Source organism: Apostichopus japonicus, chromosome 18, assembly GCF_037975245.1.
Source record: "Apostichopus japonicus isolate 1M-3 chromosome 18, ASM3797524v1, whole genome shotgun sequence".
NCBI classification, from domain to species: Eukaryota; Metazoa; Echinodermata; class Holothuroidea; order Aspidochirotida; family Stichopodidae; genus Apostichopus; species Apostichopus japonicus.
In genome coordinates, this window is record NC_092578.1 from 5239441 (window position 1) to 5255391 (window position 15951).

Consider the following 15951-nt stretch of genomic DNA (forward strand, 5'->3'; position numbering starts at 1 on the left):
ACATGATAATACCGATAGGCATTCAAGTTTTCTACCATATGTCTGAATGTTTGAATTTAGTTTTAAGGCGACAAAGTTTAAATACATCCTATGACCAAAATCAGAATATACTGGTAAAGCTACAGCTGGACTGAGTCGACTATCGCAGATTAATATAGCGTTAGTTTCCAACCAACTTTTCTGTAATCATGCATGGGTCGGACAATGCTTGAAAATTCTACTTGTTAGGAGTCCAAGAACTGCTTAGCAACCAAGTTACATCCACCCGGAGCAGTCCTTTACTTAGGACAGGTTAAACATGTAAGAAATAAATGCCATACAGATGTGTGGGTGGAAAAACTGTTAAATGCTAGATACCTGGGTCTATTGTAACACCAGAAAATAGTGTGTATTGAAGTAAAAAAGACTTGTAAGCAATAAGATACATCCATCTTGAGCAACCCTATATGTAGGACAAGGTTAAATATGTAAGAAATACATGCTCCACAGATGTGAGGCTGGAAAAACTGTTACATGCTAGATACCTAGGTATATTTAAGTAAGTTACACATTGTAACACCAGAAAATATTGTGTATTGAAGTCAAAAAGACTTATACATCCATCCTAAGCAACCCTATACGTAGGACAGGTTAAACATGTAAGAAACAAATGCTCCACAGATTAGAGGAAAACTACTATTCATTAGATACCTGGGTACAAGTAAGGTACACATTGTAACACAAGAAAAGTTGTTGTTATAAACGAAGACTATAGTTACTTGAAGTGTGAAAGGCACTTACCACAGTATTCTTCATCTGAGCAGTCACCACACTGGCAATTACCATCACAGACCAAGTAGGCCTTAATGCAAGATGAATCACTACATTGGTACTCTCCTTGGTAACAAACTCTGGGTATTTCTGTCGGCATGGTAACGGTCACTGTGAAGACATAGAAGTCAGAATTGAATGGATATATGGTTGTCTGCACATTTTTATGGTTTAACATGTCAATAGCCTAACAAGAATTGAAATTTAAGTTGTTTATTTCTGATCATTAAGGCATTTTCTTGTTTTTTTTGTTAATTAGGAATTCCCTGCTCTATTACATGTTTTAAGTAGCCTACCATTCACGGATGCTGAATAGTGACTTTAAAATGTCAGTACCACAATATTACAAATCCTGTTAAACACAAACGTGACTCACCTGGAGATTGACATCCTAACAGTTCCAATCTAACAACTGGCTTCAGGCTGAAGTCAACGATGTGAAACTGAATGAATCTGCCCAGCAGAGCGGTTGGGAATAGTATCTCCCTCTCTTCCGAGCTGCTGTTGATGCCCGCAAACACCTGCATTTTAATAGATTAAATATCAAGAAATAAAAGTTGACTTGCAATGTGTTAGGCTATTAGATAGGCTTTATACTATATAACACTGAGTGTTAGAGAGATGTACAGCATCATGCACACACATGAAGGTTTTTCAGTGTATGCATGCAGGAACTGCGAAGAAGCCTCGTCGACTTATCAAAGCCGCAAGCTGACCGAAGTCAGTCTCTTAGATTCATATTTAACGTCCATGATAATGAATTGTCAATTATCAACAACTCTGTAACTGGACCGACAAACATTAATCTTGGAGTGACTCAAACTGGCCGGGGCCTCATGATTGAAAGGCACCGGCGTTAACCACTGAGCTAACACTCCTGGTAATTATCCTGTGTAATTATCCTGTGGGTAAAACTGTGTGTAATTACACGAGTGACTGATATTGCTTCCTACTGAAATCTGCTGCTTTTAAGAAGGTTAAGGATGGAATTCAGAAGGAGGAGTAGGGGGGATGGTGGGTGGATGGGGGAGTAGATTGTCTAGTATAATTATAATCGTTTTTAACAACATAGTGGATATTCTAAAACCGGGGCATGAAACCACACTTTTTACGACTTATGGTAAATGTTAATGTTGCATACTGAGGACCATGGCACCACCTATGACGTCAGTACTTAGGTTAAAATTTGTGCTGAATTTTTTCAAGATTTGAAAACTAATTCTGCCAGATTAAATCTTAATGTTGATTTTGTTGAGTAGAAACGAATAAAAGAATATATCTCCACTGGTCAAACCCCCCCCCAAAAAAAAAACAACCAAACATAATTTGCATAATGAAGGAGGAATTTAACACTAAGGTGTTTAAAATATTTCTGCCAATACACGAATGAAATCATTTTAATTGCGGTGAGGGACTTCAAGATGATAGTCATGCATCTTACCAAACTGTTCATCTCGCTGGAAACGTTGACGTACGTCTCGTTATCGACGCTAAACGACACTCTGAAAGTTTCCACGAAACCAGACCCATCCTCTCCTCCTCCTTGCAAAACCAGTCCGGTGACCTGCAACACATGACCGAGGTCAAAGGTTACCGACGGATCGCCGTCAGATGGATCCGGCGTCCAGCCGACGAATCCGTTTTCGTCTCTTAGACTGTTTAAGCGAATGTTGTCGACAGAGTTGTCCGATTCTGTCGAGGAGGCATGTATCTGGCCGGATGGCAGAGAACCGAACTCTAAGCCCAGAGCATCGTGACATGGTTCTGAAATTTTAAACAAAAACGCCAAAGTTAAACATTTATTGAGTTGTCATACCATCAATGAAGTGAAGGCAAACAAGTCAAGCAATAGAAACAGGGAACTGCCATACACAAATTCCACTATATGGATGTATGAAAATTTTTCTCCAAACTTTATTGTGCTTTGTAAACAATGTATAAGTCTGTTGTCCTGCAAATAGTGGAGAAGGAGGGGGCAGGGTTTGACCGATTTGTAAGCAAAATCTTATTACAGTGTGAGCTTACCATCAGGAATATAAGAAATATCAAAACTTGTGATTAAATTATGCAGCTCTATATATACTATTTCAGGATATTACTGCTTATGTTGTTATGGTTGTTAACTATTCAGAATAACTCTCTATGCAAGGGCGGCGGAACCGGGGGGGGGCACAGGGGGCACGTGCCCCCCCACTTTTCCTCAGGTTAAAAATGTGCCCTTTTTCTACACAAAAATTGTACCCTTGATCACCTTATTAGGTCAGTGATATTTCAGTAAGAGATCTAATCCTAATTTAGAACTATCAGGGGCGTAGCCAGTATGTACAGTAGCACTGTAGGCCCCGGCCTATCGTTGATTAACAGACTTTACATGTATAGAGCTGCAGCACTTCATTGCCTGTTGTTGTCACGATCGGCGTTCCAAGTTCCAAAACAGCCTTTTCGATAAACATTTACTAGCTACAGTTGTATCAAAGACAATTACTGGCTATAGTTGTAACAAAGACATTGCTGGCCTATCTTTGTATCTACAAGTATCAGAAGTTGAAAAGTAAGACTACTCGGTACATGTACCTTGCTAATTTTAAATACATTATGTACGTATTGAATTACGTACTATTTTAACTTGTTTGTTTTTTGGGGTTTAAAAGTGATATTAAATGAGGTGTCTCAAGTTAGCAAGAGGCCAGGGAACCAGAATGAACACTAGGGAAGTGCCATTTCCGGCCATCTTGGGGGTTTGTAAAACCAAAAATTTTCTGGGACGCTCCATGCCAACCGATGGTGGGGCTCCGCTCAGATAGTCGTGCCTACAACTTTGCAAATCCTGGCTACGCCTCTGACTATTAATGAATTTCTGTGGGTCAAACTCAAAGCTATTTCGAATGGAATTTTTTTTTTAAGCTCTTAACAAGAAATAAACTCTTATTCGGTAGATTCCTACTTTAGCATGCAATTAGCATGATTTCACCTCATTTTGTCTCGAAAGAAAACTTGTTCCTTGTTTCCCAATTTGCACATTGGATATTGCAGTGCTAGTATGCATTTTTTCCTTGAGAGGGGGGGGGGCGTTGGAGTGATGTGTATACACAAATAAGATAATACAATAAGAGTTATAAAGGGTACTAAATATCAAGCTGCATCAGTCCAATCGAATTTCTGCAAAGTGCCCTTTGACGTCGGTGCACCCCCAGATTAAAAGTGCTTCTGCCGCCCTTGTCTCTATGCATTGCTACTGTAAACTCGTCATCGTTCAAGTTTTGGTACTTGTGTTCGTTGCAGAAAAATTACATATCCGATTGATACAGATGTAAAATAGTGGCTTGTAATACTGGACAACAAATTTTGATCAAATAAATAGATGCAATTGTGGAATAGTATTTCTTCTCTATAAGAAGGTCAGTTGGACCCATTTTTACATTTTCCATAACAATCTAGTAACATTGTCTGAGGCTAAAGCTATACATAATCTGTAACACAGAGATCTGCTTACCTTGTGGGATAGTGCTCAAGACAGTCGAGGTTATACTAGAGCTTGTCGTGAAGTTCGTTGTTCTAAACGTTGAAGGACGGCTTGAGGTTATCAAAGGTACTGTGGTTACTTCTGGTGTTGTTGGTCGTGTCGTGATGGCAACGCTCTCACTTGTAAAAACAGGAAGGGTAGTCTGTAGAGTATTTTCTTTCACAATGGTAGCACTGGATGGTGAAGTAGAGATGGTAGGGCTTGCTGACTCTGAGGTAGATAGGGTTGTCATGGATGCAGTTGTGGTGACTCTGGTAGTTGTTATCTCAGGTGTTGTCACAGCTGGTGTTGTAACAGATGTAGTTGTAGCCTTGGGTGTGGTAACTGCTTCTGTTACTTCAGCTGTTGACACTGCAGGAGTGGTGACACTGGTAGTTGTTATCTCAGGTGTTGTGACAGCTGTTCTTGTAGCAGATGCAGTTGTAGCCTTTGGAGTTGTAACTGCTTCTGTAGTTACTTCAGCTGTTGATACTGCAAGTGTGGTGACACTGGTAGTTGTTATCTCAGGTGTTGTGACAGCTGTTGTTGTAGCAGATGCAGTTGTAGCCTTTGGTGTTGTAACTGCTTCTGTAGTTACTTCAGCTGTTGATACTGCAGGAGTAGTGACACTGGTAGTTGTTATCTCAGGAGTCGTGACAGCTGGTGTTGTAGCAGATGTAGTTGTAGCCTTTGGTGTTGTAACTGCTTTGGTAGTAACTTCAGCTGTTGACACTGCAGGAGTGGTGACACTGGTAGTTGTTATCTCAGGTGTTGTGACAGCTGGTGTTGTAGCAGATGTAGTTGTAGCCTGCAATGTGGTAACAGCTTCTGTAGTTACTTCAGCTGTTGATACTGCAGGAGTGGTGACACTGGTAGCTGTTATCTCAGGAGTTGTGACAGCTGGTGTTGTAGCAGATGTAGTTGTAGCCTTTGGTGTTGTAACTGCTTTGGTAGTAACTTCAGCTGTTGACACTGCAGGAGTGGTGACACTGGTAGTTGTTATCTCAGGTGTTGTGACAGCTGGTGTGGTAGCAGATGTAGTTGTAGCCTTCAATGTGGTAACAGCTTCTGTAGTTACTTCAGCTGTTGATACTGCAGGAGTGGTGACACTGGTAGCTGTTATCTCAGGAGTTGTGACAGCTGGTGTTGTAGCAGATGCAGTTGTAGCCTTTAATGTGGTAACAGCTTCTGTAGTTACTTCAGCTGTTGATACTGCAGGAGTAGTGACACTGGTGGTTGTAATCTCTGGTGTTGTGACAGCTGGTGTTGTAGCAGATGTAGTTGTAGCCTTTGAGGTTTTAAATGCTTCTGTAGTTACTTCAGCTGTTGACACTGCAGGAGTGGTGACACTGGTAGTTGTTATCTCAGGTGTTGTGACAGCTGGTGTTGTAGCAGATGTAGTTGTAGCCTTCAATGTGGTAACAGCTTCTGTAGTTACTTCAGCTGTTGATACTGCAGGAGTAGTGACACTGGTGGTTGTAATCTCTGGTGTTGTGACAGCTGGTGTTGTAGCAGATGTAGTTGTAGCCTTTGAGGTTTTAAATGCTTCTGTAGTTACTTCAGCTGTTGACACTGCAGGAGTGGTGACACTGGTAGTTGTTACCTCTGCTGTTGTGACAGCTTGTGTTGTTGTAGCCTTGGGTGTGGTAATAGCTTCTGTAGTTACTTCAGCTGTTGACACTGCAGGAGTAGTGACACTGGTGGTTGTAATCTCTGGTGTTGTGACAGCTGGTGTTGTAGCAGATGTAGTTGTAGCCTTTGAGGTTTTAACTGCTTCTGTAGTTACTTCAGCTGTTGACACTGCAGGAGTGGTGACACTGTTAGTTGTTATCTCAGGTGTTGTTACAGCTGGTGTTGTAGCAGATGTAGTTGTAGCCTTTGGTGTTGTGACTACTTCTGTTGTTACTTCAGCTGTTGATACTGCAGGAGTAGTGACACTGGTGGTTGTTATCTCAGGTGTTGTGACAGCTGGTGTTGTAGCAGATGTGGTTGCAGCCTTTAATGTGGTAACTGATTCTGTTGTTACTTCAGCTGTTGATACTGCAGGAGTGGTGACAGTGGTAGTTGTTATCTCAGGTGTTGTGACAGCTGGTGTTGTAGCAGATGTAGTTGTGGCTGCTGGTGTGGTAACTGCTTTTCTTGTTACTTCAGCTGTTGATACTGCAGGAGTGGTAACACTGGTAGTTGTTATCTCAGAGGTTGTGACAGCTGGTGTTGTAGCAGATGTAGTTGTAGCCTTCAATGTGGTAACAGCTTCTGTAGTTACTTCAGCTGTTGATACTGCAGGAGTGGTGACACTGGTAGTTGTTATCTCAGGAGTTGTGACAGCTGGTGTTGTAGCAGATGTAGTTGTAGCCTTCAATGTGTTAACAGCTTCTGTAGTTACTTCAGCTGTTGACACTGCAAGAGTGGTAACACTGGTGGTTGTTATCTCAGGTGTTGCGACAGCTGGTGTTGTAGCAGATGTGGTTGTAGCCTTTAATGTGGTAACTGATTCTGTTGTTACTTCAGCTGTTGAAACTGCAGGAGTGGTGACAGTGGTAGTTGTTATCTCAGGTGTTGTGACAGCTGGTGTTGTAGCAGATATAGTTGTAGCCTTTGGTGTTGTGACTACTTCTGTTGTTACTTCAGCTGTTGATACTGCAGGAGTAGTGACACTGGTGGTTGTTATTTCAGGTGTTGTGACAGCTGGTGTTGTAGCAGATGTAGTTGTAGCCTTTGGTGTTGTAACTGCTTCTGTTGTTACATAGAAAACTGGAATGGTGGTTTGCACTGTGTTTTCCTTTACCAGTGTTTGATGAGAGACTTCTGTAGTAGGTGCAGTTGTTAACTCAGGTGAAGAGGATTGCTGCTGTTCTGTTGTGGTCAATTCCTTTGTTGAGTACTGTGTTGTTACTTCAGCTGTTGATATGGCAGGAGTGGTAACACTGGTGGTTGTTACCTCTTGTGTTGTGACAGCTGGTGTTGTAGCAGATGTAGTTGTAGCCTTTGGTGTGGTAACTGCTTCTGTTGTTACTTCAGCTGTTGATATGGCAGGAGTGGTAACACTGGTAGTTGTTATCTCTGGTGTTGTGACAGCTGGTGTTGTAGCAGATGCAGTTGTAGCCTTTGGTGATGTGACTACTTCTGTTGTTACTTCAGCTGTTGATATGGCAGGAGTGGTGACACTGGTGGTTGTTATCTCAGGTGTTGAGACAGCTGGTGTTGTAGCAGATGTAGTTGTAACTGCTGGTGTGGTAACTGCTTTTGTTGTTACTTCATATGTTGATACTGCAGGAGTGGTAACACTGGTAGTTGTTAACTCTGGTGTTGTGACAGCTGGTGTTGTTGTAGCCTTTGGTGTTGTCACTGCTTCTGTTGTTACTTCAGCTGTTGATACAACAGGAGTAGTGACACTGGTGGTTGGAATCTCAGGTGTTGTGACAGCTGATGTAGTTGTAGCAGATGTAGTTGTAGCCTTAGGTGTTGTCACTGCTTCTGTTGTTACTTCAGCTGTTGACACTGCAGGAGTGGTAACACTGGTAGTTGTTAACTCTGGTGTTGTGACAGCTGGTGTTGTAGCAGATGTAGTTGTAGCCTTCAATGTGGTAACAGCTTCTGTAGTTACTTCAGCTGTTGATACTGCAAGAGTGGTAACACTGGTGGTTGTTATCTCAGGTGTTGCGACAGCTGGTGTTGTAGCAGATGTGGTTGTAGCCTTTAATGTGGTAACTGATTCTGTTGTTACTTCAGCTGTTGATACTGCAGGAGTAGTGACACTGGTGGTTGTTATTTCAGGTGTTGTGACAGCTGGTGTTGTAGCAGATGTAGTTGTAGCCTTTGGTGTTGTAACTGCTTCTGTTGTTACATAGAAAACTGGAATGGTGGTTTGCACTGTGTTTTCCTTTACCAGTGTTTGATGAGAGACTTCTGTAGTAGGTGCAGTTGTTAACTCAGGTGAAGAGGATTGCTGCTGTTCTGTTGTGGTCAATTCCTTTGTTGAGTACTGTGTTGTTACTTCAGCTGTTGATATGGCAGGAGTGGTAACACTGGTGGTTGTTACCTCTTGTGTTGTGACAGCTGGTGTTGTAGCAGATGTAGTTGTAGCCTTTGGTGTGGTAACTGCTTCTGTTGTTACTTCAGCTGTTGATATGGCAGGAGTGGTAACACTGGTAGTTGTTATCTCTGGTGTTGTGACAGCTGGTGTTGTAGCAGATGCAGTTGTAGCCTTTGGTGTTGTGACTACTTCTGTTGTTACTTCAGCTGTTGATATGGCAGGAGTGGTGACACTGGTGGTTGTTATCTCAGGTGTTGAGACAGCTGGTGTTGTAGCAGATGTAGTTGTAACTGTTGGTGTGGTAACTGCTTTTGTTGTTACTTCATATGTTGATACTGCAGGAGTGGTAACACTGGTAGTTGTTAACTCTGGTGTTGTGACAGCTGGTGTTGTAGCCTTTGGTGTTGTCACTGCTTCTGTTGTTACTTCAGCTGTTGATACAACAGGAGTAGTGACACTGGTGGTTGGAATCTCAGGTGTTGTGACAGCTGATGTAGTTGTAGCAGATGTAGTTGTAGCCTTAGGTGTTGTCACTGCTTCTGTTGTTACTTCAGCTGTTGACACTGCAGGAGTGGTAACACTGGTAGTTGTTAACTCTGGTGTTGTGACAGCTGGTATTGTTGTAGCCTTTGGTGTTGTCACTGCTGCTGTTGTTACTTCAGCTGTTGATACTACAGGAGTAGTGACACTGGTGGTTGTTATCTCAGGTGTTGTGACAGCTGATGTAGTTGTAGCAGATGTAGTTGTAGCCTTAGTTGTTGTCACTGCTTCTGTTGTAACTTCAGCTGATGTTACTACAGGAGTAGTGACACTGGTGGTTGTTATCTCAGGTGTTGTGACAGCTGTTGTTGTAGCAGATGAAGTTGTAGCCTTAGGTGTTGTCACTGCTTCTGTTGTTACTTCAGCTGTTGATACTACAGGAGTAGTGACACTGGTGGTTGTTATCTCAGGTGTTGTGACAGCTGGTGTTGTAGCAGATGTAGTTGTAGCCTTAGTTGTTGTCACTGCTTCTGTTGTTACTTCAGCTGTTGATACTACAGGAGTGGTGACACTGGTGGTTGTTATCTCAGGTGTTGTGACAGCTGGTGTTGTAGCAGATGTGGTTGTAGCCTTAGGTGTTGTCACTGCTTCTGTTGTTACTTGCGCTGTTGTTACTACAGGAGTAGTGACACTGGTGGTTGTTATCTCAGGTGTTGTGACAGCTGTTGTTGTAGCAGATGAAGTTGTAGCCTTAGGTGTTGTCACTGCTTCTGTTGTTACTTCAGCTGTTGATACTACAGGAGTAGTGACACTGGCGGTTGTTATCTCAGGTGTTGTGACAGCTGTTGTTGTAGCAGATGAAGTTGTAGCCTTTGGTGTGGTAACTGCTTCTGTTGTTACTTCAGCTGTTGATACTACAGGAGTAGTGACCCTGGTGGTTGTTATCTCAGGTGTTGTGACAGCTGTTGTTGTAGCTGATGTAGTTGTAGCCTTTGGTGTGGTAACTGCTTCTGTTGTTACTTCAGCTGTTGATACTACAGGAGTAGTGACACTGGTGGTTGTTATCTCAGGTGTTGTGACAGCTGTTGTTGTAGCAGATGAAGTTGTAGCCTTAGGTGTTGTCACTGCTTCTGTTGTTACTTCCGCTGTTGTAACTACAGGAGTAGTGACACTGGTGGTTGTTATCTCAGGTGTTGTGACAGCTGTTGTTGTAGCAGATGAAGTTGTAGCCTTAGGTGTTGTCACTGCTTCTGTTGTTACTTCCGCTGTTGTAACTACAGGAGTAGTGACACTGGTGGTTGTAATCTCAGGTGTTGTGACAACTGATGTAGTTGTAGCAGATGTAGTTGTAGCCTTAGGTGTTGTCACTGCTTCTGTAGTTACTTCAGCTGTTGACACTGCAGCAGTGGTAACAATAGTAGTTGTTAACTCTGGTGTTGTGACAGCTGGTGTTGTAGCCTTTGGTGTTGTAACTGCTTCTGTAGTTACTTCAGCTGTTGACACTGCAGCAGTGGTGACACTGGTAGTTGTTATCTCAGGTGTTGTGACAGCTGGTGTTGTAGCAGATGTAGTTGTAGCCTTTGGAGTGGTAACTGCTTCTGTTGTTACTTCAGCTGTTGATACTGCAGGAGTTGTAAGTTGTGTTGTTGCAATTACTTTTGGAGGGTGTGTTGAGTTAATCGGTGGAATTGTCTCCACTGGTGGCAGGGAGAAGGTTGACGATATATGAGGAAGAGTAGTTGCTGAGTAAAATGTAGACGATACTGATGATTTGGATGTACTGGTTGCTGTAGTGGTTCCTACAAAAATGAGACAGAAATGAATCTATTGGTTATATATCATGGTTTAAAAGTGATTTAGAATAATATGAAATAAAGACTTATACTTTAAATACAGTATTAAACTAGACATACTCTCGCTTTCAAAATGGTAACCTGATAACAAGACATCGTCTAATGGCACATTTTGTTTTGTTTCATGACACTTTTCAACGAGAGGCAGGATGTGAGATCATGATTTCAGAAATCTTGACTGGTAAGACCGGTAAAGGAAATTCGTTTGCAATCGATAGCAACCTTCCCAGCCTGATATTTGTTCAGACCGATATTTATGTTCAACTCGACAGATATCACAGCAATACTTGCATCGGGCACTTTAGCCTTTTCAGGGACTTTGTTTTTCCCCCAAAGAAATAATTTGATACTTGGTCTGGCCAAAGGTAAGTTTAGAACAGTTGCATGTAAACCATTTTGCTATCAACCAGACTGATGGTTACTATGGATCATTGAATTTTTGAAGTCACATGAAAGGAATGACAGATCAAGCTGACACTAAGAGAAAACAGGCAATTGACATACTCCATGCACTTCAGGCTTCCAAACAAGTTATGATAAATGAGATATTTGAAAAGAACAGCTGCCGTGAGGTTTTACTTAAAACCCTGTTGTCAAACTTGACATCTAAGTTTGAATAATTAACAAAGCAGGAGGATGCTAAATCATTATCCACATGATATTATATTCTACTGTTTATAAAATGCTCATAAATTGCATACTAGTTTTATATATGTTTCCTTCAGTTTGTGATCTAGTAAACAAAGCAATTGATTTATATTGGAAAAAAAGGTTAAAAGGGACAGGAGAGATGGGGAGTGGTGTGGGGGGAGGAGTGGAGAAGAAATGAAAGATGGATATGAACTAGACAATTGTCATATTTAAGACCATTGTACACATGACGTTGAAGTTCACTCAGTGTTTCACTCACCGCAACCCTTTTCATCTTCGTAGTCACCGCAATCGTTGATACCGTCGCAGAGCTTTCCGCCCTCCCCCGTCACCAGACAAAGACCGTTGGGACACTGGTACTGTCCCGGTGCACATGTGGTCACAGTGGTCCCTCTCGTGGTTGAAACCACGCTCAGCGTGAGAGTGGTTGGCATCTCGGTGGTGGCTCCAGCTGTACTGTACACGGTACTCGATGGGAAGAACGGAGACTGAGGTCTGAATGTGGTCGCCGTTATTGGCGGAGGGACGTCTGTGGTAGGTACGACCGGACTGGAATAAGACCTGCTGTTGGGTGTCACTGAGGGTAGTGTCGGTCTACTTGAAGGGATTTCTTCTGTCTCGGTGGGGGGCGGAGATTCAGATGTGTATCTGGCTTTCGTAGTTTGCTTCGCCTCTGTCGAATGATGCGGCGTTGTTGTCTCTACTGTCGACATTGCGGTGGGATGCAGTGTCTGATATCCCGTCGAGGAAGGATATGGACTGGTCGAGGGAAACGCTGGGGACATTATCTCTGGTGTCGAGCGAGACACCGTTGGTGGGATATTCGTAGTTCGTTCCTCGACCGGAGGGCTCGAATATTCGTTCGTTGTCGGTGACAGTGATGGTAGGGTAGGTCTGGTCGAGTGCACCACTGATGTCGTCGGCCCAGCAGTCTCAGAAGTGTACCTACCTTTAACTGTTGGGGTAGGTGAAGGTGGTTCACTCTGGTAGGTCGGGGTGGTTTCTTGTCCAGTTGTTAAGGTCACAGATGCTGTAATCTCAGCTGTGGTTGGACCCTCACTGGTTTCTAGAGAGGGATGAGTGGTTGTCATATTGAAAACTGGAATGGTGGTTTGCACTGTGTTTTCCTTTACCAGTGTTTGATGGGAGACTTCTGTAGTAGGTGCAGTTGTTATCTCAGGTGAAGTGGATTGCTGCTGTTCTGTTGTGGTCACTTCCTTTGTTGAGTACTGTGTTGTTACTTCAGCTGTTGACACTGCAGGAGTGGTGACACTGGTAGTTGTTATCTCAGGTGTTGTGACAGCTGGTGTTGTAGCAGATGTAGTTGTAGCCTTTATTGTGGTAACTGCTTTTGTTGTTACTCCAGCTGTTGATATGGCAGGAGTGGTGACACTGATAGTTGTTATCTCTGGTGTTGTGACAGCTGGTGTTGTAACAGATGTAGTTGTAGCCTTTGGTGTTGTAACTGTTTCTGTAGTGACTTCAGCTGTTGATACTGCAGGAGTGGTGACACTGGTAGTTGTTAACTCTGGTGTTGTGATTGCTGGTGTTGTAACAGATGTAGTCGTAGCCTTTGGTGTTGTAACTGCTTCTGTAGTGACTTCAGCTGTTGATACTGCAGGAGTGGTGACACTGGTGGTTGTTAACTTTGGTGTTGTGACAGCTGGTGTTGTAACAGATGTAGTTGTAGCCGTTGGTGTTGTAACTGCTTCTGTAGTGACTTCAGCTGTTGATACTGCAGCAGTGGTGACACTGGTGGTTGTGACAGCTGGTGTTGTAACAGATATAGTTGTTGCCTTTGGTGTTGTAACTGCTTCTGTAGTGACTTCAGCTGTTGATACTGCAGGAGTGGTGACACTGGTGGTTGTTAACTCTGGTGTTGTGACAGCTGGTGTTGTAACAGATGTAGTTGTAGTCTTTGGTGTTGTAACTGCTTCTGTAGTGACTTCAGCTGTTGATACTGCAGGAGTGGTGACACTGGTGGTTGTTAACTCTGGTGTTGTGACAGCTGGTGTTGTAACAGATGTAGTCGTAGCCTTTGGTGTTGTAACTGCTTCTGTAGTGACTTCAGCTGTTGATACTGCAGGAGTGGTGACACTGGTGGTTGTTAACTTTGGTGTTGTGACAGCTGGTGTTGTAACAGATGTAGTTGTAGCCTTTGGTGTTGTAACTGCTTCTGTAGTGACTTCAGCTGTTGATACTGCAGGAGTGGTGACACTGGTGGTTGTTAACTCTGGTGTTGTAACAGATATAGTTGTAGCCTTTGGTGTTGTAACTGCTTCTGTAGTGACTTCAGCTGTTGATACTGCAGGAGTGGTGACACTGGTGGTTGTTAACTCTGGTGTTGTGACAGCTGGTGTTGTAACAGATGTAGTTGTAGTCTTTGGTGTTGTAACTGCTTCTGTAGTGACATCAGCTGTTGATACTGCAGGAGTGGTGACACTGGTGGTTGTTAACTCTGATGTTGTGACAGCTGGTGTTGTAACAGATGTAGTCGTAGCCTTTGGTGTTGTAACTGCTTCTGTAGTGACTTCAGCTGTTGATACTGCAGGAGTGGTGACACTGGTGGTTGTTAACTTTGGTGTTGTGACAGCTGGTGTTGTAACAGATGTAGTTGTAGCCTTTGGTGTTGTAACTGCTTCTGTAGTGACTTCAGCTGTTGATACTGCAGGAGTGGTGACACTGGTGGTTGTTAACTCTGGTGTTGTGACAGCTGGTGTTGTACCAGATGTAGTCGTAGCCTTTGGTGTGGTAACTGCTTCTGTAGTGACTTCAGCTGTTGATACTGCAGGAGTGGTGACACTGGTGGTTGTTAACTCTGGTGTTGTGATAGCTGGTGTTGTAACAGATGTAGTCGTAGCCTTTGGTGTTGAAACTGCTTCTGTAGTGACTTCAGCTGTTGATACTGCAGGAGTGGTGACACTGGTGGTTGTTAACTCTGGTGTTGTGACAGCTGGTGTTGTAACAGATGTAGTCGTAGCCTTTGGTGTTGTAGCTACTTCTGTAGTGACTTCAGCTGTTGATACTGCAGGAGTGGTGACACTGGTGGTTGTTAACTCTGGTGTTGTGACAGCTGGTGTTGTAACAGATGTAGTCGTAGCCTTTGGTGTGGTAACTGCTTCTGTAGTGACTTCAGCTGTTGATACTGCAGGAGTGGTGACACTGGTGGTTGTTAACTCTGGTGTTGTGACAGCTGGTGTTGTAACAGATGTAGTCGTAGCCTTTGGTGTTGTAACTGCTTCTGCTGTTACCTGAGCTGTTGATATGGCAGGAGTGGTGACACTGGTGGTTGTTAACTCTGGTGTTGTGACAGCTGGTGTTGTAACAGATGTAGTCGTAGCCTTTGGTGTGGTAACTGCTTCTGTAGTGACTTCAGCTGTTGATACTGCAGGAGTGGTGACACTGGTGGTTGTTAACTCTGGTGTTGTGACAGCTGGTGTTGTAACAGATGTAGTCGTAGCCTTTGGTGTGGTAACTGCTTCTGTAGTGACTTCAGCTGTTGATACTGCAGGAGTGGTGACACTGGTGGTTGTTAACTCTGGTGTTGTGACAGCTGGTGTTGTAACAGATGTAGTCGTAGCCTTTGGTGTGGTAACTGCTTCTGTAGTGACTTCAGCTGTTGATACTGCAGGAGTGGTGACACTGGTGGTTGTTAACTCTGGTGTTGTGACAGCTGGTGTTGTAACAGATGTAGTCGTAGCCTTTGGTGTGGTAACTGCTTCTGTAGTGACTTCAGCTGTTGATACTGCAGGAGTGGTGACACTGGTGGTTGTTAACTCTGGTGTTGTGACAGCTGGTGTTGTAACAGATGTAGTCGTAGCCTTTGGTGTTGTAACTGCTTCTGTTGTTACCTGAGCTGTTGATATGGCAGGAGTGGTGACACTGGTGGTTGTTATCTCAGGTGTTGTGATTGCTGGTGTTGTAACAGATGTAGTCGTAGCCTTTGGTGTTGTAACTACTTCTGTAGTGACTTCAGCTGTTGATACTGCAGGGGTGGTGACACTGGTGGTTGTTATCTCAGGTGTTGTGACAGCTGGTGTTGTAGCAGATGTAGTTGTAGCCTTAGGTGTTGTTAATGCTTCTGTTGTTACTTCAGAAGTCATTACCTCAGGAGTTGTGACAGCTAGTGTTGTAGTCAATGCAGATGAGGTAGTCGAGGTAGTTGTTATTGCCTCAGAGGTGATCCTTGGTGTAGACAGTGCAGTGGTATATTGTGACGTTGTGGTCCACAGAGGACCTGTTGTGGATTTGGAGAACAAATCTGGGGTAGTGGGGTAGATGGGTGAGGTGATCCTCGTCATCAGTTTTTCGGTGGTGGTAGACGTAACGCATGAATATTCATCGGATGCCCCCGGGCAGTCGGGAGTTCCATCACATCGTTGCCATATGTAGATACACAAATCTGCCTCCTGGCAGAGCCATTCATACTCTGTACAACCTGAGTACTCTGTGGTATAGTGCGGGTGGGGAGTAGTTCCTGAATCAAACAAGATCAAATATTATCATTTTGAATGACACGGTGATTTAAATAAAGTAACAAACGTCTATTATATCAAAGATAAAATCCCTTTTTAAACTAAAGGTATAACAATATAGTGTTGTCAGCCTAGCGTTGTCCG

At 43.3% G+C, this 15951-nt stretch overlaps 2 protein-coding genes across 2 annotated transcripts in view; one reads left to right on the forward strand and one right to left on the reverse strand.

Annotated features, from left to right (window-relative positions):
• LOC139958688 (unconventional myosin-Id-like) overlaps positions 1-15951 on the forward strand; it is a 260444-nt gene that overhangs the window by 199516 nt on the left and 44977 nt on the right. The gene's annotated exons all lie outside the window — the stretch shown is intronic.
• LOC139958687 (uncharacterized) overlaps positions 1-15951 on the reverse strand; it is a 60404-nt gene that overhangs the window by 8288 nt on the left and 36165 nt on the right. The window contains exons 36-40 of the mRNA XM_071955956.1: positions 11592-15809; positions 4304-10627; positions 2252-2574; positions 1187-1331; positions 781-921 (exon numbers count right to left, since the gene is read on the reverse strand). Coding sequence (XP_071812057.1) covers positions 781-921; positions 1187-1331; positions 2252-2574; positions 4304-10627; positions 11592-15809 — 11151 coding nt within the window. The remainder of the gene's footprint in view (positions 1-780; positions 922-1186; positions 1332-2251; positions 2575-4303; positions 10628-11591; positions 15810-15951) is intronic.